At 41.1% G+C, this 27,360-nt stretch overlaps 1 protein-coding gene across 2 annotated transcripts in view; it reads right to left on the bottom strand.

Moving 5' to 3' along the window:
- Axud1 (AXIN1 up-regulated 1) overlaps nt 1–27,360 on the bottom strand; it is a 37,482-nt gene that overhangs the window by 7,622 nt on the left and 2,500 nt on the right. The window contains exons 1-2 of one of the 2 annotated variants that reach the window (XM_067360529.1): nt 3,291–4,922; nt 409–2,368 (exon numbers count right to left, since the gene is read on the bottom strand). In XM_067360529.1, coding sequence (XP_067216630.1) covers nt 409–2,368 — 1,960 coding nt within the window. In that variant the 5' untranslated portion in view covers nt 3,291–4,922. Of the gene's footprint in view, nt 1–408; nt 2,369–3,290; nt 4,923–27,360 lie in introns of those variants that run through there. The other variant, XM_067360528.1, reaches the window with a different exon arrangement.

The following is a 27,360-nucleotide window of genomic DNA, read 5'->3' as shown; positions in this document are numbered from 1 at the left end:
TTAATTATTCTCTCGACTCTTCTATCAAAAAAACTAACTAAAAAAGTTTGATTTAATAAAATTAATAGCGAATAGAAATCTGTTCGCAGATAGAAAACAGCTAATTCCGTAATTAGAAAATTAGAATTATTCATTTCCAACAAAATTATTTATTCTAATAAAATGAAATCCTATGTATTTTAGGTAGAACTTATTTGAGTTTTACATTTAGAATAAATAATAATTTAATTTCGTGATTAGCAGTATTCAGCGTTTTTTCTACAACTACACGTAAGTTCAACTTTATCATAAATTCTATTTATTTAATTTTTTCATTAGAGGACGAATTTTCCGACTTTAATAAAAAAAAAAATTCTTTAAAATATTCATTATGTACAATAAAATCCGGAAAGAGGGATCGTTCCTTACCTTTCTCTTTATCGGAAAGGATGTCGTCCGGCAGTCTGTCGAGGAAGGATGTTTCCGAATCGCTTTCAGGAGCCGGTGCCGGTCCAGGATCGCCGACGATCTCGTTCCCCAAACCAGAGTCACTCCCGTCGGATCTGACTTCATCCCTAGCGCCGGTCGCCAGGGCCAGGCTCTCGGCGGAGTCTTCGGTGTAGGGCTCCGGCCGCTCGGCCTCCAGCCTCGTCATGATCGGCGCCATCGCTACCTCCACGCAGCACAGCTCGCCTCGCTCCGCTTCGGAGCAGGGCAGCTCAGAGGACGCGACGTCGACGTCGCGCAGCTCGCGGATGCCCGCGATGCTGAGCGACACCTCTGAACTGTCCGAGCCCGTTTCCGTCTCCGTCTCGGTGTCGACTGCCTCGGCGACGTCTGTCGGCGGCGCCTCCTGCGTCTCCTCCGGCGAGCTCGGCATCGTCTCCGTCGAATCTAATTCGTGCGATGCACGCGCGTCTTCGTCGGCGGGCGAAGAGCTCGTCAACACTACTTCCTCGTTTTCCCCCAATTTACCGATCACCGCCACCGGTGCCGCGGACTCCTTTTCGACTTTCTTCGAAATTCTCGCGTCCTCTTCGGCATCGTCCGAGTGAGCCTGCTGCCTCATCTCGATCATTCGCTCCAACACAACTGTGCAGTTTTTCAAGACCGGACTACTGTCCGGACTCTGTACGTTCTCCATCGACTCGCTTCTTTTCGATCTGGTCGTCGGCGAGCAGTTGTTGTCCCCCTGCCATCTCTGCTTCTTCGGAGTTTCCTTAATTTGCGAGTCGCATTCCTCGTCGACGGAACTTCTGCTTTCGGGAGAATTCTTTTCCGCGACACGATCGCACGCGTCCTTACCGAGCTTCTCGATTTCTTTCTTCTTCAAATCCGCCTCCTCGCAGCGGTTCAGCACCACCATCAAACGTCGACAAGAGGGACTCGACGGTGTCGGACTCGTCATCCCTTCGACGATGCTCTTCTCGGTTAGAGCGCAGGGTGCGATCTCGTCGCTCGCATCCGCGACATCGTCCGGACGCGGCTCCGCCGTTTCGCCGTCGAAGCCGTTGCACCTCGAAGACGCGGAAGAAGCTGCGCCGAGAATTTCCTCTTCGCTGTCGTAATTCACCTTTCCGATCGCGCGGTCCGAGATGTCCTCGTTATTGCCGCTCGCGCACTCCGTCGAAGGACTCGCGTCGATCCTCCCGAGTGTTTCCTTCTCGACAATCGCGTCCTTAATCTCGTTTTGCGGAGATGGCGATTCTGCGTCATCGCCCGTTCCGTCGTTGTCCATTCCGAAGAGGCAGGACTCCGCGGTCAAGGACACCTCGCCCAGAGTGCGCTCCCGCTGGCTCACCAGCACCGGCGACAGTCGCCTGACGTCGTTTCGCCGCTGCGTCGCCTCCTCCTCCGAGATCTCGACGCCGATCCGCTTGATCTCCGCGCCGATCGGCAGAAAATCGCTGCCGGCCGGCCTCTTCCGGGAGACACTGGCGGTGGTTTCGGTTTCCGCATCCTCGGAATTCACTTTCGAGGGCTCTTCGGGTTCGAGAGGTTCCTCCGTCGAATCACCTTCGTCCTCCTCGCCGACCTCCTTCCCCATTTTCGGACCCATGTCAACCTCCTTCTCCGCCTCCTGCTTCAAGGCGCGAGAACAATCGCTCGATTGCTCGTCCTCGGGTCGTCCCGCGTCATCGGGTTTCTCGTCCAGTCTCTCGCACACCATCACCAGATTTTCGCACGAGTTTTGCATAACAGATCGCCGCTCGTCCTCGGCGACGTCATCTGCTGCTGGCGGCGTGGCCGCCGCCGTCGTCGACGACGTCGTTTCGCTCGGCGGTAATGCGCTTCCCGGCTCGGGCTCCACTGAGGTGGAATCCTCTTGGGCCTCAACGAGACAATCCTGACGGGCCGAAGGCGATTCCATCTCGGGTGTTTCTGCCATCTGCGAACACCAAATTGAATTCGGAAAATTAAAGGACCGTTTTTGGTTGCGGCGCGGAGAAATATCGATCGATCGCTCTTCCCGGCTTGTCGAAATCGACAGTAAAAATCGCGAAGCAAATAGCAATTGTCTATATATAAATAATGAAGGGATGATAATTAAAATATAGGAATGCCAATTATTATTCAAAAATAAAATCGCTGTTTTATTACAAGGTTTTATATCATCTTTATGCCTCGTCGAAGGAGCAAAATTGAAATTATTAAATTTTAAGAGAAAAACTTCCAAACACGAGAGGCGACAAAAATAATTCAGAGACGAATAGCATCAGATTGAGAATAGAGATCACGTAAAATGTAGATTAATTGAGTCGTTACGCGCACCGCCGGGACCGGCTTCTCCCGCGCCCGTTCCTCCGTTCAGAACGAATAAATGATTTCACCGTTATTACAATCAACTATCATTTCGCGGAAATAACATAAGCAAGTCGCGGAGAGAGGCGGAGAGAGAGAGAGAGAGAGAGAGAGAGAAAATGGAGAAATCAATAATCCGCGCACCGCTGATATCGCGCACTGCTAGAAGCGAACGAGTAAGCGAGCGCGCGAGAAACAGAGACGGAACTCATCGATGCGCCGAGGAGGAAAATCAATTTTCCAAAACCGTCCCTCCCCCCCGCCGCGAAATACAATCCTCTCCGATACATTTCTCTTATCGTATTCGAGATACTACAAAAGGGGAAGCCTACATATAATCTTGGCCGGAGATTATTGATTCAAAGCCGGCCGGTGCGGAGGAGAACACGGGAGGGGGGGGGGGGGTTGATGAAAGAGGAAAAGGGGGGAACACCTTCGTTCGCCTCGAGTTGTATCTCGGAACCCCACAACGGACCCTTCCGACGCGGACGAAGGAGGCACACTTTTACCTTGAAGTCGCGCGATCCCTCCGCCGTGGTCTCTCGCTGATTCTTAGATCGTGACGTCACCGCGATCGAGGGCCCCGTCCGGGGTCTCACGGGGGTCTAGGAAGCTTAGGTGGTCTCGCGACTCCGGCTGCTGCCGTCATGCCGTTCGCGGGGATCTGCGAGATGCCGGTTGACGGGCCTCATCGACGGGCCGGACGCGTCCTCGGAGAATGAGGACGATGACGGCCGGTGGCGGCTCGGGCGCGACGACATTCGCGGGAGGATCGCGGATGATCTTCCGCGGGGGGGAGGAACACGATCTCCGGAAGAGAGAGGAGTCTGCCGGCTCGCAGAAGGCTCTACGCCGGATCGCTCATGGAAAAAACAGCACCACTGAGATTCACCCGACGCACGGCGCCGGGATTCTGAGATATCCGACCGGAGGACTCGACAGATCTCTCTCGTCGTGGAGACGACGACCCGAGTCGGGAGAGAACTTGAAGAGCAGACTTGGAGAGTGAGCCGGCGCGAGGAGATGTCCGGACTGCTCTCTCGTTTGAGAAGCGAGAGTCCTCAGTCCGCCGTGCACGCGAGGAAGAGACGGTAACGAAGAGACGAGCTAGAGGAGCGACCGACGTCGTCGTCGTCGTCGTCGTCGACCGAAAGTGCCGTGAGACGTGAGACACAATGACGACGACGAAGAGCGTGGAGGGACTGGCAAGTGGTGGGTAGCGTGATGCGGAAGGACGGAGCGACTTGCGTGCGGCGCGTTCGACAGCTCGGTGCAGAGTGGAGGCGGCGTCGACGTCATCGACGGACGCCGACGTCGACGTCGACGCCGACGGCCGCGCTCTCGGGACCGCTCGGTTCGACTCGCCTCGCGTCGCCACGCCGAGGAGGCATATACACCGGGCGCAACGCGCGTTGGTGTGTCGGTGAATGCGTAATAGAGCGCGCACAGTATGTGCCGGAGGAACACAGCGGTTCTCAAAGCCCACCCGATAGATCGGATTAGTCATCGGTGCATGGACCTCTCTCTCTCTCTCTCTCTGACCGCTCTCTTCTTCTGTTTTCTGGCATTCTTCATTTTGCCAGATTGCGTTCGACAAAACATACATTTTTTTCTTTTTATTTTAATAACGTGCTTTTTGCTTTGACAACGGAACTTTAATTAAATTTGAATTGCACCGTGGAAATAGTAAATTTAAAAAATAGGAAGGAATGACAGAGAGCAGCACGGTTGACAAAAGAGCGCTTAAACAAAGATTTTTCTACGAGGAAAATGCGGAGTAAAGGAAATGACATTTATTATTTCGTTTTAAATGTCATTTTTGGACGTTTTAATATTTTATCTTGTGGCACGGCCAGTAAAATCGTACATATATTTTTAGTATTATGTAAAAGAAGAATAGAGTTGACTACGTTCTTTTTGATCGCGATATGTATCATTTCGAATTGACAGTTCTCCAACGATGGTGCATTCATTCGCTGAGTCTAATTATGTCAGTGATGCACGCGGTGCCTCGACGACGAGGAGCAAAGTTTACTTGTGAAGAAATCTCACAGCACATTACAATATGAAATTGACTGAACATTAATTGCAAGACTAATCTGCAAGTTTGCAGCAACAGAAATAGTTCTGTAAATTAAAAATTATATAGAATACACTACCCGACTACATTTGAAAATTAAATAATTTAAGTCGATAAATGTATAAAAATAAAAAATTTTCTAGAAAATTTTTCAGTCATGACATAAATATATTTCTAACTAAAATTTCCAACTTTCAAAGTTTTTACACAATTTTTCAAATAAAAAGAAAATAAATACAAAATTAAATTGGGCAAAACAAATATTTTGATTATACATTTAAAACGTAAAAAAATTTGAACAAACAAAATATATATATTGATACATAAATAACACAATAAATGTGAAATTAATCTGAATGAGAAAATTTAACTATATCACAAATATTTGACTTGCGGAATTTTCGAAACCTATTCAACTTCTTCTTTTGATCTTTGAAACGATCCAACGGAAAAATCCGAGACAAAGGAAGGCGCGACATATGTACTGAGCATGCACAATAATGATGCACACAATAATAACAAAATCCCTGACGTAAGCGGGACATAATGCGCGATGACGCAAAACCGTATACGCGAAGAGAGCGATACCGTCTTCGTCGATACTTCACACATGTGATATCGTTTGCCTCGACGGATCCCAAGGCTCCATTCTCTCCGATAAACGCTTATCAATCGCACCAAACATCGAGATACTGACTCTGAAGAACCATTCGTCGTTTCTCCTGCTCTTCGCCGAGAAACTTTGAAATGATTCGGACAACAATTGATCCAGCTCGAATCGCGATCATTTAGCGTACTCTTTAGCGTATTGAAATAGCTAGGTTTTCAGCAGAAATACCGAAGAAAATAAATATTAACTACCGAGGGAGAAATATAGGAAAAAGCGTATGATATTTGGAAAATAGAACTCATGTTCATGAAATCGAAAATTGAAATTAAAATTGACGTAAAATAAAGATTGAAATTAAGCGAGGCTTTGTTGTTTCGGGGCATGTGGACGCAATAATATTACTGCACTACGGCTTTGAAAATACTTGTGGATACGAAGTCTGCGGAGATAGCGTTGGTACCGGAATTGGCGCGGTATTGTCGAGCGTACCTCTCTCTTTCGCTCTTTCTCTCCGCCTGCCTCGCTTTCTGCCTTTCTCTCCTGTCTCTTTCTCTCTCTTCCTCTCTAATCTATATTTTTTCCTTTCTGTCCGACGCACAGTCGCACACGTATACACACACACACACATGCGCAGTGACGTACACATTCGCGCGGCTCTCTCACGAACGGTTCAACGAACGAGAGAGCGCAGCGCTTGCGCGCGGCGGCGAGCGCCGTAATTGTCGCTACGCTCCGCGAGACTAGAAGGCGAGCGGATTGTCTTCACTTGGAATTTTCGCAAGCCGAAGAGCCGGGGTCTTCGGAGGATTCGGCAGCCCCCCGGGTGTTTTTCGGCTCTCTTGTGAAGATAGCGAATTTTAGCCGCGGCAAACAGCGGAAAATTTGCAGGATTATTGATCGGCGCTTTCGCGAGTATTGATCCGCTGTTAGCGCAAACTTGCTGCGATGCTAAATGTATGCGGCCGTTTAATGTTGCATTCACTCTATCTGCCGATGTTAAATTTGTTTTAACGTTGAAATATGCATTTTTTATTTAAAAAACTGTTTGCCGACGCGGAAACACTCGACAATCGGTCGAACGAATTCTGCAGATTATTTTGTTTTTAAATTCGTTTTTGAATATAGTGTTGATACCTTTTTTAAATTATAAAAAATATCTAGGAACACAAAAAAATAGGAGGAAAAACTATTGCATTAAAACTAATGCTTTTAATTATTTTATTGTATTAATAATTATTTATTTTATTTGCGAATACTTATTTTTTGCATAGAAGACAAAGTTCTGAAATCTGAGCGATCCTTTATATCTTGTTAAAGGTCAAATACAAGATGACAAAAATCAGATAGCAACTGCGAAACGAAAAGGCGAGCGCAGTCTTCTCTTGAAACTTCAGTATCTGAAGATAGAATCTTGAGATACAGTTGTTCTAAGATACAATATTCCCAGCTTTACTAAGATAACGAATTTTACTACGTGTTACAAATAGCGAAGAATTTATATGATCATTTATCTTTCAGAAATATCAGTCCACTATTAAAATACAAAGTTATTGTTTATGACACATTTAAATCTAAACATATGATGCCTAATTTTGAATTTAATTATATAATCCGAAAGGTACATTTAATTTAAATGCAAGAAGATAAAAATCAGACGGCAGCTGCTGGAATTAAAAGTCAAATGGAATTTTCTGCCCTTTCTTGAAGCCCCGCGACGGAACTTGAGATGAAGATACTCTTGCTTTTGCAAAGATAACAAGTTTCGGTGTAACAAATGGCCGGAGAATTTGTGCAATTGATTGGCGTTTGCGCGAGTATTGATTAGGCACGCTGCTGTTAACACGAAACCATTTTGCGTGGTAGCTTTGGAGTTAAATATGATTGTCCAATTCGGAATTTGGTCATTGAACAATACGAAAGGGGCGTTTCGATTTGACCTTTTAACGCAAACACACTGGCCGTGCTCAGTTTAATTGTGATTCTCAGTTAAGCGTTCGATATCGATACATTGCATTTGGAGCATGATTTCGATATTTTAGATATTTATATGTTTTTTAAATAAAATTAAAGATAGGAGTTTCAATGTGATGAACTTTTTCTCCCATCCTTTTTAACGGCGCAATCTAAATTCGGGACTCGTAAAGCGTTGAATTGTCGCTTAATAATTTAAAGGATTAGTATTCTCAAACTCGAATATTCCGTGTGAATAATTCATCACAGGGATGTTAACGTGTGAAATTTAATTCGTCGGTTAAAGAGTTGAATGCGAGAGATCACAAGGATCAAATGATGACAACGAGATCAAATTGCTCGTATTTTCAAACGGCTATCTCGAGAGACGACCGACTCCGATCCGTAAAATAAATTACGCGTTCGAATAACAATGTAACGGGATAACGAAAAAAAAGCTTGCGAATTTCATTGTGCTGGACGCGGAAAATGCGTTTGGATTTAAACGCAAGGATCGAATGGCGGTCGCGAAATCAGACCATCCGTATTTTCGTGCGGCCGTCTCGAGAGGCGGAATGGTCACGAATGAAACAACACTCGCATCTGAATAACAGTGTAATAGGATAACGTGTAAGCTCGTACTGTCATTGATCTATCCTGATGCGGGCGTCAATCGCCTCTTTGCACGGAATCGCATTACGACACACATTCATTTGAAATTCATTTGCATGAACTTTACACTTCATTGAAATCCATCGAGAGTCGGATTTAAATTACGCCGTTAAAAAAGTTATTGCGTTGAAATTAATTTCATATATTAATAATTATCCTTTTAATTTCTTGCTCATTATTTTTTATTCATTTTTACCCTCACGATTCTAGAAGCCAAAAATTATTTTACCAGAAATAAGGAATAAAAATGAAATAAATAACTAAACTGAAAGCGTTATAAAATTGTGGAAAACCCGTGGATGGAGCGTCCACCTTCGCTCGAATTTCGGGTACTCACGTTTAGGAATAAATTCGCAGCGGTGAGGGAAGGGGAGGAGAAGGGATGGCCATCACAACAACACACAGTAATCCGATACTTCATCTAATTGAATCGATAGAACGAGACAGTCACGGTGTATATTTGGCGGATCGCGATTCCAGCTCTGCCTCTGTTTATCTACCTCATGCCATCTTGGAGCGCGTGGCTGCGCGTTATTAATTGCTTTCTATTTAAAGACAATGAAGCGCGCACGATTGCGATCTTCTCTTTCTCTCCCGTGGCACATCGCGTCATCAATCTACGGCGTGGAATCACCCGGGTGACGCTATCTCTCAATTTTTCTCGTCTTCTCACCGTCCATTTCGCTACAGCGAAATGCTGTCGTGTCGCGTTGCTGAATTGTTCGGCAGCAACAGCACATTGTTGTGCTTGATACGTAAACAAGATTCGCATAACGCGTGACTCACTGTCAGATAATTTAATCTATATCAATCGAGCGTGTTGCCTCAAAATGGTAACATTATTTAAGTTAATTGTTTCTAGACATTACGTGACACTCAATGTTTCATCGCGTGATATTAATTATGATTTATCGTATCGTTAATGATTAAAAATTGTATAGTGTTAATAGTATATAAAATCATCTTAATAAAGATTTATCAGTGAATGAAATTTTCTCCGAAAATAATAAAAATTGTCACTACTATAATTTGAATATAATAATTAATTAATTACAAAAATTATAGGTTGTCGAAAAAATATAATCCAATTTAATCTTCAGATACTACTTTAAGGATTATCAATGGATTATCAATGATACAATATTAATCGAAGAACAAGATTTTGTCATTTTCGAAACATTATGTCTCCCTTTCTCTGTTCTTACGAAAAGACTGAAACTCTTCACATTTTTTCAAACCCGTCCAACTGATTGTAGCGCTATTCGATCATCATCTAATGATATACTAACGTGTTTACCGTTGCCCGTGTTCCCGGAATCGACCACGGACAGAGCGAGAGAGAGCGAGAGAGAGAGAGAGAGAGGAAGGGAAGGGGGACCGGTCTTGGAGGGATGCTGAAGCTAGGAGGAGGGTGGTACATTCCGTAGCTTCCAGGGAGGCCAGCGGGAACGGAGGTGGCTCTGTATTATATGCCGTTCCCTCGCTATTATGCCGGAGCGACTCGTCTTCTGTGTGCGTACGCGCGCGCGCGTGTGTGTGTTGTGTGTGTTGTACGCTTGTAGGCTGCGCGTTTCTACATGTGTGCGTATTGATGAGGCCCACATATCGCCGGCTGCTCGCTGCTCTCCTTCGTCGGGCACACCGACTGCCTGGCACGCGGCGCACATGTCCCATCGACGTTGTACCGCTCTACAGGGTGTCCCAGAAATCTCCCGAACTCTGGAAACGCGCGCGTCGCGACGTTATTTCTCTCCGGAAAGAAGATTCTCGTGTTAGCAGCACGCCGGTGGCAAATGCCTGTCCATTAGTGTTTTCATATATTTCGGACGGAGAAGGAGAGAAGAAAGAAGGTATGAAAGGGCAAAGGAACAAAACCAAAAGCCGCACCGAAAATATTAAAACACGAACAGAACGAAAATAAAATCCTAGAGTATTTATTTAAAAAAAAAAAAAAAAAGGTTTCGCATAAAAATGTACATTGCAATTGTGAGACGCGTTTCGCGCGTCTCTCAATTTGCAGGGGAAAAGATAAACGTCGCGTTCAAAAGCTCGCGAGCCCATTGTCAGTCTCGCGAATGTTAGAAAGCGACGGAAGAATTCCGCTTTCCGAGAAAAATCCGAGCGCACGCTCTCTCGCGGTGCATATAAAAAGATAATACATTAAGAACGAATACACTGAAAAGGAAGAGAAACGAAACATAATTAAAAGGGGCGGCCGAGAGAGCGGCGAGAGGGGGAGGAGAGAGAGAGAGAGAGAGAAAGCTTCAGGAGCTTTGCCGATACGTAGAAGAGCGCCGTGGAGTAATATCGCGCCGTCTGTGCCGGTGTCGTAAAACCGCTTTGATCTCGGCTCTCTTTCTCCCTCTTTTTTCCTCTCTCTCTCTCTCTCTCTCTCTCTCTCTCTCGCTCTCGCTCTGCTCTGCGTAGCAGGAGCATTTTTATCTCCTTTCCCTACGTTCGAGTCATCCCCCTTCTTCCCGCTTTCCCTTTATCTCCGCTCCTTTTTCCTCCAGCTTTGCGAAAACTGGAGCGACGGAGAACCGACGGCGGGCCGAACGGTTTCTCTTCCCCACGAAAATCCGTATCAAGCTCCGATCAAACCGTCGCCTTCGTCGCATCCTCCTTTCTCCCGTCTTGCTTCGTAATTCCGCCCTCGCTCGGTGAAGAAGGCGAGCGTTACGTGGCGGTCCTTAATATCAACGCCGCACGTGGCCGGTATTTTCTAAGCGGCTGCACGACGTGTGAAGATAAGCGCCCGGATAACAAAATAGGGATTCGTGCGAGCGCGCTGAATTACGCGAATTCGCAAATTTGCAGGTTTTCCCACATTTTTCTCGCTTCTCGTAATATTTTTCGTTCGCTTTGGGTTGATCTTTTCTTAGAGGAAAAACAGACGAGTGTTGAATTATGAAAGAAAATCCGAGGAAGCTTGCAAATAAAAAAAAAAAAAAAAAAGCAATAGAGACGAAAATTTAGTTTTTATATTATAATATTAATTTTAATAAAGGAATAATCTGCTTATATATTGCTGCGTTTTCTCGTTTTGCGCGACTTACACGTCCGCACTCGCGAATAAACGCCATTTTCCAGCGTAAATTGAAAACTTTATAACAGCCACAAGAACAGCAAACAAGAACGGGTCGGCGCGATTATTTCCGGATGAAAAGAGAAAACCGATCACGACTCGCATATGACTCCGAGCACCGTGTCAGATTAATTAATCTCTCTTAATTAAACTGTCTTTTCTTATTTTTTGCCTCGTGGGCGATATCTCTCTTGTTTGATGTCATCTTCATGCAACTTCATGCGGTATTGATCTCGTAGAGCGAGCTCTTTACAGGAATAAAACCATCGATACACTGGCGCGGGTGCAACGATATTTATAAATATATAGAGAGTGGATGCATATAATTTTACATATTTACGTGATATTTAAAATAATTTCCTATAAATGTTTTACAAAAAGTCTATCTTTAAAACGCTGGCAATAAAATACTCTCGTGAAATTTCCTACAATTTTTTCATGTATTTAATTTTCTCTTCGACAGCAATTTTTCTTCGTTAAGCTTCAATTCGATTTACCGTGATTGAAATGTTAATTTGAGGGTTGCACACGTTCAAGCAGCACAGAGATATCGCGTGATAACGTTACAAGGTAATTAGCAATAAAACCCCGATTGGCCCGAAGAAGGCGTCGGAACTTTGTCTCAATTATTGACGCGTATCGATTGGGGCTTATCGAACTCCACGGGTCGCTCGCAACTATGCACTTCCGCATTGACGGCGCGGAACACGCGGAATTGCATGTGACAAAGAGGAATTCTATAGCCGGAATGGTGTATTCGCTCGCGGACCATGTTGATTCACTCGGCTTAAGAGTACTCGCGAGTGGGCAGCTGAATCGGAAGTGAAATTATTGACGTAAATTTTCTCGTCGATTCATCTTTATCTGCAATTTTTTCGATTTACTAATTAATTCATTTTTCTCTTCCATTTTTATTTATTTATTTAGTTCGATACAATTTTCAGATTGCAATTGATACGAGCATAAAATAACAACAGTTTAACAACAGCGATTTGAAAATCGCTTCGCCGATATCGATTGTCGCGCGTGTTTATTGCGAATCGGCGTTCTCCACTTAGGCACGTATGGAACATTGAGCAAATTTCTACACAAACGTCCTCCCCTCTCGCGAAAAATTCTGATTGCATAATAAGCAGCGCGGCAGTCAGAAAAATCCCGCCTGTAGGAGGAAAATAAATCAGAAATTCCGCAAAGCGAGGGTGGCGAGAGAAATCTGCTCTTCCACCCCCGCTAACAAGAAAGCGACACGACGAGCGACGTTGTCGTGGGTCGGAGAGGGAACGGACGGACGGGGAGGGGAATGACGAGGGGGGGAAAAAAAAAAGAAAAGAGAGAGAAAGATCGCGAGAGTATTCGAGACAAACTGCGGATATTTCGCGGGGGTGCGAGAGAGATGGCACGAGAACGGACGGAAGGCTGGCAGGGGGAGGAAGGGGGTGTATATTGAGGCTTGTAAATGGGGATGGGCGGCAGCCCGCGGGGGGTGGTTCCACCCACCTCCGGTCGAATCGATCCCACCGCAGTGCAGCGCTATAGCTAGCTAGCCCACGTGCATACATACCGTGGACTCGCTCTTGCCGCCGTGACGCTATAGCGTTTCAGTCAGTACTGTAACAATCGTCGCTGTGACGATATAGCGTCAGTTGAACGCTATTAAGAGGTTGTTTGAACACGTTGTCCGTGACGTTTAGTGACTTTCGTTACGCAATCCGAGATTTGAAAATTTACGAATGTTCAGATTTTAACATATAAAAATCACGATTGCGAAATTTTTTTTATTGAAATCTTGAGAGTTCTGAAAAGGAGTAAAGTTTTGAAATATAGAATTTTTATTTAATTTATTTATACACGTTGTTTAATTTTAGTTTTCATATTTCTGACATTTTTCAGCGCTTTTGTGATTCCCCGAAAATATTATTCTCAAGGATTTTGAGATGTTATATTGTTAAGCTTTGCAGTTTTTATAAACTGAAAATTCTGAGACCACAATTTATAAAAATTTAAATTTTAGAATTTTAGATGTTGAGGATTTTTAATTTTTCTTCGAAATATTCAACTGTTTAATTTGGGAAATTGAAATCTTCTATCAATGACTTCGACGAAAATTTAAAATTTCCGAGTACGGAATTTTGGAATTCTTAAATTTTCATCCTTGGAATTCCGAGACGCTTGAAGCCTGAATCCGAGAATTCCGGGGTGTCCGAATTTTCGAGCCTGATCATTGTTGCAGACTCGAATGGCACACGGTTTGCAGTTTCAAATGACACACGACGTTCTCGTACACTGATTGCATGTCCAATACGAGGATGCGCTCATTCAATTCGCGGTCCATGGTTGCAAGCGTGGAATGCACCGAGAACATCGACGCCGCATAAGGGCGGCGGCGGAGAAACGGAACGGGAGGGATGTGTAGTAAGGGAGTAGGAAGGGGGAGGTGCGGGAAGATAACGGGCGAGGAGGCGTATTATTACGTGTGACACACACGGTACACAATCGGCTTGCACACTCGGTCGCGAGTACAACATACTGAACCTGCTCGAGTCCTGGCTCTCTCTCCAGGATACCCGACTCCCAACCGGGATTCCGGCTCGTTTGAATTTATCCAGATTTCATTGAAGGTGTTTAATTGGAGAATTTATTTATTTAAAGATTCATAGATTTCAGACTTCAAGATCTTCTTGCTAGATCTCATTTATAGTGTCTGTGGATCTTTAAATTTATTTCTCATTATTGTATCTTTATTATAATGTTTGTAGATCGTTGAAAATTTTGTATGCAAATTTCTTGAAATTGTACAATTTTAGAATTTTAAAATATTGCATGAAAGAAAACTGTCGTAGGCGAATACATCTCAATCTCCGGAGTCGAAATTCTAAGACCTTTGGATCGGCTCTCGAGCGTCAAATTTTAGTCTTTGATCGCGCTGTAAGATTTTCAAATCCTCGAATATGTAAAGCTAGAATTTCCGACTATCAAATTCTGCGAATATTTTAAAATTTGCAATCTGTTAAATTTTGAAGTGATTTGAGAAATTGCAGTCAGACGCTTGAATCCTTGAAAGCTCCTATTTTGGTTATGAAATCCTCAAATTTTCAATATCTCGAAGTTTGATCGAAAGAAGAATTTAAGTCCTAGAAGTCATAAATTTGAGATTTTAAAAATCCTCAAAATTTTAGAATTCTCGTTTATCGAATCTTGAAGATTACGAAAGCAGACGCAATCTCGGTGATTTAAATATTGAAATTTTAAAATTCTTAAATTTTTTAATTCCTCGAAATCGGAGTAGTTCAAACGGTCGCTGAGGAGAAAAGGAAAGCGGCAGAATCCTAGTGAGGCAAAGGCAGAACACGAGACGAACTCCTGGTTAACGGGACCGTAATAGCGAGGTCAGACGAGCCTCTTCGCTTCCTCGGTCGCTGCTGTTCTTCTTTCGTCCTCGCGACCGACAGTTTCTTCAAATAATTGAAACTCAAGATAATTTTTAACTTTTGTGTCTGAGGAAATTCTTCTTGAAATAATTACCATATTTGCTTCATCTCCAATTAAGAATAATTACCGTAACTTTTATTCTTCTTTAAAGATATAATTGTGATATTATTACATTTCCGCTCTTCTACTACGTTTGTTGTTATTTCATTGTTTAGACAAAATATAATTGCATTATTAAAAATCATTCAACATTTCATACTTTAAATATCGTTTTTAACAGAGAAGAATTGAAGTATTTAGAATGCTTGGAAAAGGTCTTACGGTAAATATTACGGCTTTGGACATTATTATTTCAGAATTAATAAGTCTAAAAAAAACCGTTGAAATATTGAGCACAACATTTGTTAGACGGACGATGCTTCGAGATTGGCGTCGGGACATACGTTTGACGTCACCGGGACACGCCGACGACACAGGTTGAAAATTCCGCGTCGATTCGTCGTCATATTGCCCCCGCGTATGCAGCTACCATGTGAGTAGTGCATGTTACGCCGACGACGTCGTCGAAGTGACGTCACTCAACATCCGCGACACGGCGATGAAAGTGGATGCAATGTTTGCGAGCCTAATACTCTTTTCATGACAATAGAAAAAGTATTAATTAAAATTTTCTCTTAAATTTTTAAATTGGTATACTTTATACAATTTGATAAAATATTACTGTCATATTTTAAAAATGAAATTTTTTAGGAAACAGAGTGGATAAATTACTCTTAATCCTTATTTTGTTATTTTTTCCACATGTACTTTCAAAAATATGTTTCTGAACTGTTTAAATTTCAAGAATATTATTCACGTTGTTTGAATAAACTTTTTCAAAGAGCACTAAAATTCGCTTTAAAATTATAAACGATGGCATATTCCGAAAGTGAGAAAAAAAGATCGAGGAGCTTCGAATAAGTCCGATTCGTTTTTCATTTTATCATTTATTTTTTTCCTGCGTGCCGTTTTCCTTCACTTCGACAATTTTTCTCGCATTGTGCTACGTTCAAAACTGCGAATCGCCGACGCAGTGCACGAAATGTCTATTTATTCATGACGTACGAGCCTCCCAAGGAGAACGAGGGCTGACCCACATTTCCCGCCGGCCGTGCGACCTCCGTAGGTGGAGGTATAAACGGACACGCCGGCCGCATTATCCTTCGACCGTCTTTTACGAGGATTTGAAATTCTGAATGAAAAATACTCCTCACGTAGGATACCTTGCGCGTAATATCGTGCTTAAGGGAAATATCAACTCTCCTTGTCCAACCACCGAACGTCAAATCTACAGTTTTTCATCCGTGACGCTTTTTAAATTTTAATTTTTTTCTCTAAAGAAACAAAATATTTTTTAAGCGACGAGGTATAATTTTTATAAAGCAAAAAATATATAAATATATTATTTTGTAAAAAAATAAATAAATCTGCAGGTTTAGCTTTTTCACTCGTATCGCTGATGTAATTAATTTAATCTTTAATTTACGAGATTAAAAAATTATATTTGTAACTGAAATCGCCATATAAAACTCCTCTCTCGCTTTGAATTATTTTATTCAATACTTTTACGGTGGATTAATTCAATTTTACGCAAAGCTGCGTGAAAATAAATAAAGTAAACGAGAAATAATAATCATTTTAATGACGAATTGGCGCTTAGTAATTTTTTTCGCAAATTTTATTGTAAAATCTCCGTCCGCGCGACAGGATTTTGTCATCGGCTTTTCGATCGCGAATTGACCCTGGTTACACGGTCGTCGGCGCTTTTTCTCGAATGTGAAAGTGCGCAGTCCAGGACAACCGGTAAGGTAGAATGCAAGTAGAACGAACGAACAGCAGTTGCAAAATCATCCCGAGATCGCCGGCTCGGCACGGCGCGGCTCGGCCGAGTTGCGAAAGTTTCACAACACAGTCATTGTTAGATGGAATGGTGTCGAAACCGCATCAATTTTAGAGGCAACGAGGCCAGAGCGCAGAAAGAGCTATCGCGTCGATGTGCATCGATCTTCGAAAAAGCGCGTAAAAGCCGATCCCAAGCTCAAATTCTATAATATTATGCTCCAGGCTCGGGAAAATTTGCTCGATTCGCAAATGGACTGCTCCCTGCACAACTGAATTAATAAAAACTGCGAATATAATAAATTATACGCGCGGCGGAATCATCAACATAAAGCTTTGCACTTTTACGTCCAATCTGTTTAATTCAATTAAAAGTATCGCCATATTTTATATGCGATTTTATTTATTTCATCCGATTTCATTATTATTCAATGAGTTGGCTCATTTTTCAATAAATTTTTAATATTCCAGATATGATTTGTCATGCGAAAATATACGAGTGGTTCACAGATATTTTTATATTTAATTCCAATGTTTTTTCATGTGATTTTAACATAACTCATGTTTTATCCCAGACTGAAGATTATTGTTATTATTTAAAATGTAAAGGATTCGAGAACAAATCTTGAAAAAACGAGATTAGGATCTTGAGAATCTTAAGGACCTTGCGAAAGTATTAATTCAAAGGGCTGACCATTGACTGTCGTAACTACTGAAGTTAATTTTACAATTTTATTATTGCACTTGCAATGAATATTTTCAATATTATTATTATACTGTAGTTATAATTATTAGGATGTTTTTGTTCCGATGTGACTATAAAAATTTTATTTTCTTATTCCTCTTTGATTAAAATAAAGAAAAATCTCAAATCTTTCAAGAAAATTTATCACTTTTCTATAAAATGAGAAAAAGCGAGCTCTCTTGGCTATCTATCCTAAGTAGCCTTCGATCTTCCTCGATAATTCTCAGTGATAAATCGATCATGCACTGTGCACAGATGCACTTTGAAAGCGACGAGAACAGAGGGATGCGACATGAGGATCGAGCGCGGGGTTGGGCCGAGCGTTCACGAGGCGTCCCGACGTCGCGCGTCAATAGCGCGTCCCAGAGGCGGACGTCACCACGTGTGAAGTCGCCGGGGTAACGCGAGAAGGGGACTCGATTTCCCGTGTAACTGACCATTCCTAATTCCAAGTTCTCTCGAGGATATTACGCGACGTATATACCGGAAAAAAGCGCCGACACGGCGAAAGAAACTATATCATGAGTCGCTGTCACGATAAAAGAGAAGCAAAGTTTTCACGTTAATATTATACTGTAATATTATTCATTGTTTAATGGCAGTTAAAAGAAAAGAAGATGCAAAACTAGATGGTATTCTACACTATTTATTAACTATTATTATAGTATTAATTAATGTTGACTGAGTTTGATTAAAATTCGCAGCAGACAGACGAAAAGAAAATAGTATATACGAGCAACGAATTATTTTTTAATCAAGTTTAATTAATCTGCGAATGCTGTCAGTTTGGATTTTGTCAGGATATGTATTTTTATTAACGAAAAATTCTTGTTTTCGCGATTTTTAATATTCTTTGATTTATCTCGAATTATCGGTTCATAAATTGCTATCAGATCGCTTTATAAAAGCCATCGAATACCTTTCCGTTACTATTTATATAATGTATTCTACTAAAATTATTTTTGAAAAATATTTTTCAAATTAGTAATTTTAGAATATATCTTGATAAAAAAATGAAAAAGAATTAATTAATGAGTTTTATTATGAAGTTTTATTATAAAAGCTATAAAATTATAAAATTTCATTATAAAAGCTATAAAATATAATAAAGCGTATTGCTGCCGTTTTAATTTTTATTCTATTATTAAATTTATAATTTCATATAGAAAAATACCGCGCATTGATAATTTATGAATATTTCGATCAGCATATCGTACATTAGCAATTCAAATAATATAATTGAGATAAATGTTGAAAAATTAATCAGCGCCGGAGGGAAGAACTCCCAAGAGCCGACGGTGCGTTCTCATCGCTCCGCGCGGGAGAGAGCTGATGACCCGCGTCCGTAATGCGTGTCGCAACCGCGGGAAGGTTGACCCGCGACCGCGAGGTCAGCAGCGTTGGTCAACGACGGTGTATATACGCGCCGTTTACACGCCCCCACGGGACCGCCGAAATAAATGCCTGTAAACAAACACTCGCCCCCTCTTGCCACGCGCACCACCACCGCTGCCGCCGTCGCGGTGACACTCTCGCAACGGCGCGCGCGAACGCCCATTCAAGAGTCGCGCTCGGATTCCGGAAAGCGGATCGCGGACCTCGTGTATCGAGAGCTGCTTTATTCGTTAACTTTCAACGGTTTAAGCCCTTAAGGCACGAAATCGACTTTTTATCCTTCGACATTGGTTTCCGGAAAAATTGCGATTTCACGAAGTGAGCAATATTAAATTTTTGTGCAAGATGTGTTTTGTAAAGCAACTCTTGTCGCAATTTTACAAAACAATCAGTAATCGTTGTAAGATAAATTCGAACATTTAGCATTTAGATTAAAATAATGTTTCGTCTTAACAGAATCCTTCCGAGTGCGTCATATAATTATTTCTAAGCGGAGAAGTGTCATCTTTCAAACTGAGAAAAGAAATACGGCGGATGTTTTCTTGTTTATGAAAAAAAAAAAACAGCAATAACAGTTTCAAAGACAAATATCTCGCGATACATTCAAGTATGCAAACGCGCAACTGCACTTTTCCGCGTTCCACTGTCATTCTGGCGGAATAAATTTTCGCTAATTTGGCGCGAAAACCTGGAGGGTGACAATGACGGGTAGGATTGCAGATGGAGGGGTCGTCTCGTGCCCCCCCCCTCCCCCCCCCCCCGATATGCAATCTACGACGGGGCACTATTTAGGAGCTTTCGAGGACTTACGCGACGCATCCTCTTGGTGCCTTTCGGCAAAATGAGAAAGAAAGAGACACGAAAGAAGAACGAAGCGGCGGGAGGAGGGCATGAGGGGGCGGAAAAAGAGGGGGTGAGTTTTGTGGCCCCCGAGTTCGCCTCAAATATTTACGCTACGCCCGCAACAATGGGAACAATATCGGTTGCCTAGCAACCGCTCTGTTCACGACCAGTTCTACCTTCAGCGAACACCCCCTTGCTCCTCCCCCGCCATCGCAACTAACTCATTCTCTTCCCCTTTGCCCCTGCATCTGGCTCTCTCTCTCTCTCTCTCTCTCTCTCTCTCTCTCTCTCTCTCTCTCTCTCTCTCTCTCTCTCTTGTTCGTTCTTTCTGTCCGTCTCGCTCGTTCCGATCTTCCGCCCTCGCACCTCATTGGCCGAGGGACAGAGATGAGGAGTGATTGACAGTGCTCTCTCCGAGCAGGAGTGAGAAAAGAGAAAGGAGGAGGCTGGAAGAAAGAATAGGACAAAGATGGGGAGGGAAAGAAAATTTTGCCGAGAGCGAAAATAATTTTTTATAATCGAAAAACTAGATGACTTTTCGCGGAAAAATTCTGTATTTGTGTTTAAGCGGATTCTTTTACGCGAAAGGTTGGGAGATTTTAATTGCTTTTTGTTTTTTAATTCAAAGAGAGGCTAATGTAAACTGTTAATAGGTAATTAATATACATTTTTTTATAAAAAAAATTCGATGTATCCCGATAAAATAATTCCAAGTCTTGGACATTCGGTTTTGCAAAATATTAGTCTGCAACATTTGAGAGACACAGATTTTTCTACTGTTATCATTTCTTTATTTCAAAGTTTCAATTTTTTTTATGAACAATGTATACATTGTATTTAAATTTAGCTTTGCGCTGTCGGCGAAATTCGACACTCCTATTAACTTACAATTTTCCCTATTGATTAGGAATTACTTAGGAAAGAAATAAAGATACTGGTATTCCTATATTTACATTTTTTTTTATCTACGAGGACCGCAATCGTCCGGTTAAGATTGAGGAGCTCGCGGCAAATAAAATTGTAGAAAGGCGTTCCGGATCTTTCCTCCGTTAATTTAATTTGCAGCATCTTTATATTATGCTGATTAATCTGAAACTAATGAGTATATATGGTGTATAATGAAAAGCGCTGTATTGTAATTACAATGTATCTTCCTTATCTCAAAGTCGGGAAGGCACTTTCGCGTGCCACCGCAATCGTAGAGTTGATTAACATCTAATTTCACTATTCTTTAATTGGTTTTGTGTTTTAATATTCGATCTTTTTATTTCAATTTCTTTTGCTTATATTCTATTAATTTAATCTTCTAATATTAATATTTATATTGAAAAATCTTTTTTTTTCTGAAACTATCGAAAAGACCCGAGAAAAGTGAAATTCAATACTCGTCCATAAAAAGATCAGCTTACGAAACTGCCCGGAGAAAAGAAAAAAGAAAAAATGCAAATAAGAAAAAAAAAGTTATCTATAAAAACGTGGACCGTCGTAAATAGGGATGAGCGTAAAACAGAGTTATACACCCGGTGTTCGCTAATACGCTAAATCTGAATATTCAAGCTTATAAGATCGCGAATAAGAAAACTCCACTCAAGAAAAAGGCAGGGAAAAGGGGGGAGCGAGAGGGAAAATCACAGAGTCGAGGACGAGCGAGAGGAACGACTAGCATCCGCGTGTGTTGGATGTGTGTGAAAATGTGTATACGTGCGAATATCTATCTTGCGTGCGCACATGTGTGTGTGCCTGAGTGCATTAGAGAATGAGAGGGGCCGGGTGGATAGAAGGGCGCGAGGGGGCAAGAGGAGGTGGAGGCGCAGCAATAACGGGTCGAGCGAGTAGAAGAGGGCACAGAGGGAAAGGGGAGGGAGAGAGAAAGAGAGAAAGAGAGAGAGAGCAGTGGCGGTAGAACAAGAGGGGCAAGGATCAATGCCGGTTGCCAGGACAACCGCGGCACCTGATCTTCCTTCCATCCATCCTGGATGCGAGAGGCCGCTTCTCTCGCTCGCAATCCGTGCGCGCGCGCAAGCCGAGGGAACCGCGCGTGGACCAAAATTATCTGGGGGTCCGCGCCGCGGGACCCCGCGAGTCCGAGGGGTTTTAGAGGCGTGCGATAATCGCGTCGAAAAGTCATCGACGTGTAAAAGGTGCTTCACATATAATTGTCTATAAATTACAACATAATATTAATAAATTAATGTTTAATTCTACTTAATTTTGAGTCGACCAATTTTGTTAAAATTCAGCAAACTGGTGTAGTAAAGTAATTAATAAAAATTGAGTAAAATTGGAGAAAAATGGACGTCAGATTTAATAGAGAATTAATGAGGACCTGAAAAAGTAGAATAAACTTTCGCGGAAAATTAATGAAAATTAGTGCAAAACTAAAACTCGGCAGAAAATTAACTTTTATTGATTACTGACAATTGATAAATTGATAAAAAATTATTGAGAAAGTCCACGCGTCCGGCGTCACCTCGCTGTCGAAATCAAGCAAGCTCCGAAGTGAGATTTTAATTTGGCAAAATATTGAACGCGCGCGCGAGAGAGAGAGAGAGAGAGAGAGAAGCGTTTCCCGGGCGCGGACCGGAAATTTTCCCTCGGAAATTTGGCGCGGCCGATCGATTTTCGCTCGGGGAACGATCAATATACCGGGCGGAGGTGGCGAAAGTATTCATTGTTTCGGGGAGACACGACGCGCGCGTGTTCCTGCGCATCGGTCGGCCGGCCGGCGCAAGAGTTTTGGCGGGTCGATGCGCTATTGTATTGCCACAGCGGCGGCTGCGTCCGCTTTGTTTTCGTCGCTCTCTCGCTCCTGTTCATTCCCTTCCTTCTATCTCTCCTACACTCGTTATGCGTACATGTGCTGCTCGCTTCGACGTGTTTTGCGCACAATATTTCCGCACCCACGCACTCATCGTCCGTACGCGAGTACGCTCGCGCGAAATGATTCGCGGAGGCCACGACCGAATTATATTTGCGGCACGCCGTCTCGATGTAAATAACCATGTGGAATTTCGGTAAATAAGACGGCGAAGGTCTGTCAGTCCGAAGAGATACTTCGTGATAATTCTCGATGAAATAAATCTATTTTCGAAAATCATTGAGAAAATCGCGATTTATCTTGCAGCAAATTATTTAAACTTGACAAAATATGTGAAAGAAATATAAGAGATTTTAATACAACATTTTTTATAATATGCTTTCAAATGGAGAAGACGATCCGTAAAAGCCACAATCGAATTATTTGCGGCGCGCCATTTTGATGTAAATAACTGCGGAATTTCAGTAAATAAGACGAAGGTACGCGGCCCCCGGAAAGGTGTTTTACGATAGCAGCCTTCATGATTTCACCCTCGATAAAATTTGATTTTAAAGAAGATTGAGAGGTAAGGTTTGCGACCCTACACAAAGTTAACAATAATCGTGATTTATGTTTAAAATAAATTAATAAAATCTGAATCAGTAATACAAAAGAATAAAAAAGATTTCAACAAATATATTCCAATAGTACATTTTTATTTTTATGTAATAATATAATTTTAAAGGAAATGACATTTGGGAAAAAGTAGAAAAAATTTACGAATTAACAATTCGCGAAGACCGGATTATTTCTTTGCCACTTCAATAAATTTGCAAGCAAGTTGAAAATTAGACGTGTGATTTTGAAAAGATGTTCTATGCTATTAAATTCAGTAATAAATTTCATGATTAACTTCATAATTTCCTCTTCGATAAAATGTAATCTCAAAGGAAACTTAAAGGATTGAAGGATCGAAATAATTTGCGAAAATCTAAAGTACTTGCGCAAGAAGTTTGAATGATGCAGAAAAGAAAACGGAGAGATTTTGCAAAATATATTACTATAGTGAAAAATTTGATTTTCAATGGAACACTCCGTGGAGAAAATCAAGTTTGAGAAAAAGGAAGAGACATTTGGCAAATTAGATCGCGAAAGCCAGAACTGATTTATTCCCAGCGCGATATTTCGATGTAAATCATCGAAAATCGGAATTCGAGCGAATAGCATGCGAGAGATACTCGCTTTTCGAGAAAATTGCATCGAACATTTCTCCTTGAAATCTGGTTTTGTGGTGAAAATTTTATCGAAGACGAAAGAGAACCAAGAAGAAAATAATTCTTGAAAGACTTTTGATGGCTTCGAAAATATAAATCTCGGTAAAATTAAACAGGAAGTAAAGTAGAACGGTTAATGTTGCAACAAATCTCTGTAACAGATTGATTTTAACAAAATTGTTATATTATTAGCGCTCGAGACCGGATAAGGAGTTATCTCGCGCTCCCTCTTTCCCTCCCTTCCACCCCCATTCACTTTCTCTCTCCTTCCCTTTCTCTGTCTTTCTCTCTCCGCCGTAATCAAGAAAGCGATCTGCACAATGACGAGATAACGTAGCGACCGGCCGGCAGACCAGCAGCAGCAGCTTCTTCGGCGAACCAGTTTCACCTCCCACGCAGAAGACCGACTGCTCCGACTTTTTTTCCACTTTTTTCCCATTCATTTTCCACTCCCACATACCGCGACTCGAGCGTACGACACTGCGAACGAAAAATGATTCACGCGTCAACGGAGTCGGCATCGACGTCACTCAAACGTGTAATACAAAGTGTTCTCCCGGTTTTATCTGTAGCGTTGTTTTTTCACGGCTTTATTCTTCGGCCGCAATTCAAAATCGGCAATGAAAATATCGCGTCGCGTATAATTCTCCAGTCATTATTAATTATTGACTCAGTGAAAAAGAAATAATTTATGTAATTATACTTATTTCTCGATTGATGACAGGTGGACTTTGCTTCGATGCAACTTCAATACGAAACTTCACAAAGATATCATGAATATTAAAAATTAATTGAATCTGAAGAACAATCCGGTGAAAGCGAACCAAAGTAAATTAATACATAAATTACTTCTCGGAGCTATTAATTATTAAACGTCGCATGCTACGAAGTGAAGTCTCTCTACGTTTCTTGAAGAGTAGCGTATTTTTAATTCAACATATTTTTTAAATCAATTGTCAAAGATATCCGCCTTCTCCAGCGTTGTTAAAATATTTCATATTTAATCAGTATTTTATTATACATTTCTACATCCAATAATTAAATATGAAACACGTTATTATTATATGAATGGCTGTTTCTTTTATTATTAATAATATATTTACAGTAAATATTTTCCGTACATTACAAATTATTTAATTTTATTAAAATATTAGAATTTATTTTTCCATCTTTTTCTGCTGCGAATATTTTTAAAATCAGGTAGTAGCGCGTTTAAGCAATAATAACACAAGCTCGGAATATTGATAACAAAGTCCTCATTCGACATCAATTCCGCTGATAAACCGACGACGGACGTATCGTGCAAGCAACGTGTCTGCGTTGCGATCGAATTCAGAAACTTTGTCGACCAGTTCTCTTTTTTCTCTCGTCGCGGCGGACAACGCGTTCTTTATTCACGCGCTGCGCGATTATCCTGCAACCCGTGCGACGACGACGACCCTCGGCTGTCGATAATTTCATCAATCGACGCACCTTGACCCGTCGCCATCGGTTAATTCTGCTCATTTATGCGCGTCGAGGATAACCCCCGATTGCGAATTAACCGAAGGATGATTTCCGCCGTGAAAAACACGCCGCGAAGCAACGTCGCGCAAATTTAAATACGCGCGTGTATCTCATTAATTAAGCATTCATTTGTTTAATTGGCAGGGAACAATCGAATGCTATTTGTAATTATTCGCGAAATCGGAAGATAATTCAATAAATTAATTGTCAGCAAAACGAAAAATTGATTAAAATGCAGAGAACGAAGTTAACAAGAATCAATTCATGATTTCAGCAAATTATATAAATATATAATATAAAAAATATATAAAAAATTTATTAAGTAGTTACGAAAACTGTTATTTTAATTTGCATCGTTTTAGCAATGCTAATTTCTGACGTATCTAACTTTTATAATCGATTCCTGACGTATCTAACTTTTATTTCCGAGCTTTATTAATAATATTGATGCGGCTGTGAACACGACGAATCCACGAGCTTGATTGTCCTGATCTCTACAAATTTTTTTCTCCATAATTACAAGTGCAAAAAATGTACAACTTTTTTCATTTATTATATTAAAATAAGCTAATAGATAGAATTCACTTTATGTGAAATTGCATTCGCAGTTACGTTTATTCGTTATAATTAAAAATAATTTTTGCGTGATTCTAAATGTAATTCACTAATATGCCAAACTTAATTTTTTTATTTGTATTATAAAAATCTATATTAATATGTATAGATAATTTTTTTTTAAATATGAGTATATGATCTGCAACAAACTAAATTTGACACAATTGAGCGTAGGTGCATTTCAACCGATTGTACGCGTAAATTTTGCAACATGCATATACATCACGAGCGTTACCTACGAGATAAGCACGTCGGAAGTGCGTCAGCGCCGTTATATTTCGGACGTAAGGTCGCACGGTGTGCGATAAGCTGCAAAATATTCCCAGCATTCGTACCGTGTTTTAAAAGAATTTTAATACTGTGATCATTTTATACAATTTCTAAAATTTTAAATATGCAGCGAAAAAAAAGAAAAAAAGATCAGTTTCCATAAACTATCGTGCGATACCGCGACTCAACTTTTTCGATATGCAACAATTTTGCGCAACAAATTTACGTGTTTGCATTTGATACGACGCACTGTTATTTTGTTGAATTTTAGATATTTAACAGTTCTAAATTTATCAATTTCAAATTTTTTAAAAATATCACATTCTACGTATCAAAAGTTTGATCGATGTTTTCTCTACTAAATTCCGGCGAATATTAAATTTTCCGTTTTATTGAATATCGTAATGTGTTGTATGTGGCCGCGACAAATCGCAAAAAAAAATTTATTTCTACAGAAGGCAATCGGATGATATCGATCTTCCCGACATCGACGCAACAATTTCATACAACAAAGCGTTCGGCTAATCCATGACCCTCGCTGCAATTGCATCCATTATTTACGATCTCGGAATGCGTGCACACACGTCACAATGCGCCTGCATGAAGCACGTGTTTACCTCGTACGCGATAAACGTGACCGCCAACATTACGAATGCAACGTAAAGTGCGGTAAGGCCGTCGATTTGAAAATTGCTGCCTTTATGTCAATTTTAAGTTATGTTACATTCATTATTCCTCGTTCTTCATTACTCATTATGACTTATCTATATATCCTGCATTTCAAAAATTAAGAAAAAATAGAAATACATTAGCTTTTTACTAATTAAACTTCTTGACTAAAAATTTGTGTTAATATCTAATTTCATATTGATAAGTGATCTTCTTTGTAAAAAAATTTGGCTATAGAATTCTTTCTTTTTCTTGTGACAAAATTGTCATCTGCTAAAGTTATTATTTATTTGCTTTCAATTAAATTTAATGATCAGTTTCGTCTAATTGCGATTAAAATAATGCTCAATTTTAGGAATTCCAATATCACGTCGCAGTTTATTGAATTAATTAAGAATTATTTCGGTGAGTTATATTAAAACGTGCAGGTTGGAATTATTTTATGAAAGCAGATGTATCACAGTTTCAGAATGTAAGAGGGGTTATTTGGGGGTGAAGGAGGTCATTCGGGGTAAGGGGGAGTATTCCATACCGGAATAGCGACCCAGGTATACAGACGAAAAACGAATAGCAACCTCGTCTTTCATCCGATCGCTCGGAGAAGCAAGGCTAGCTTTTTTTGGTCGCTTTAGAAAATATTACATTCAAAGATACTATTTGCAATATAACGTAGATATCGACAATCTCGTATCATAATTCTAATGTAAAATTGTTTAATTGAAAAATATATAATGATGGAAAAATTAATCGCTATAATACTA

The sequence above is a fragment of the Linepithema humile genome, chromosome 8 (genome assembly GCF_040581485.1).
Source record: "Linepithema humile isolate Giens D197 chromosome 8, Lhum_UNIL_v1.0, whole genome shotgun sequence".
In the NCBI taxonomy this organism is placed as follows: Eukaryota; Metazoa; Arthropoda; class Insecta; order Hymenoptera; family Formicidae; genus Linepithema; species Linepithema humile.
Note: the sequence above shows the minus strand (reverse complement) of the source record. Positions and strands in the feature narration are given on the sequence as shown.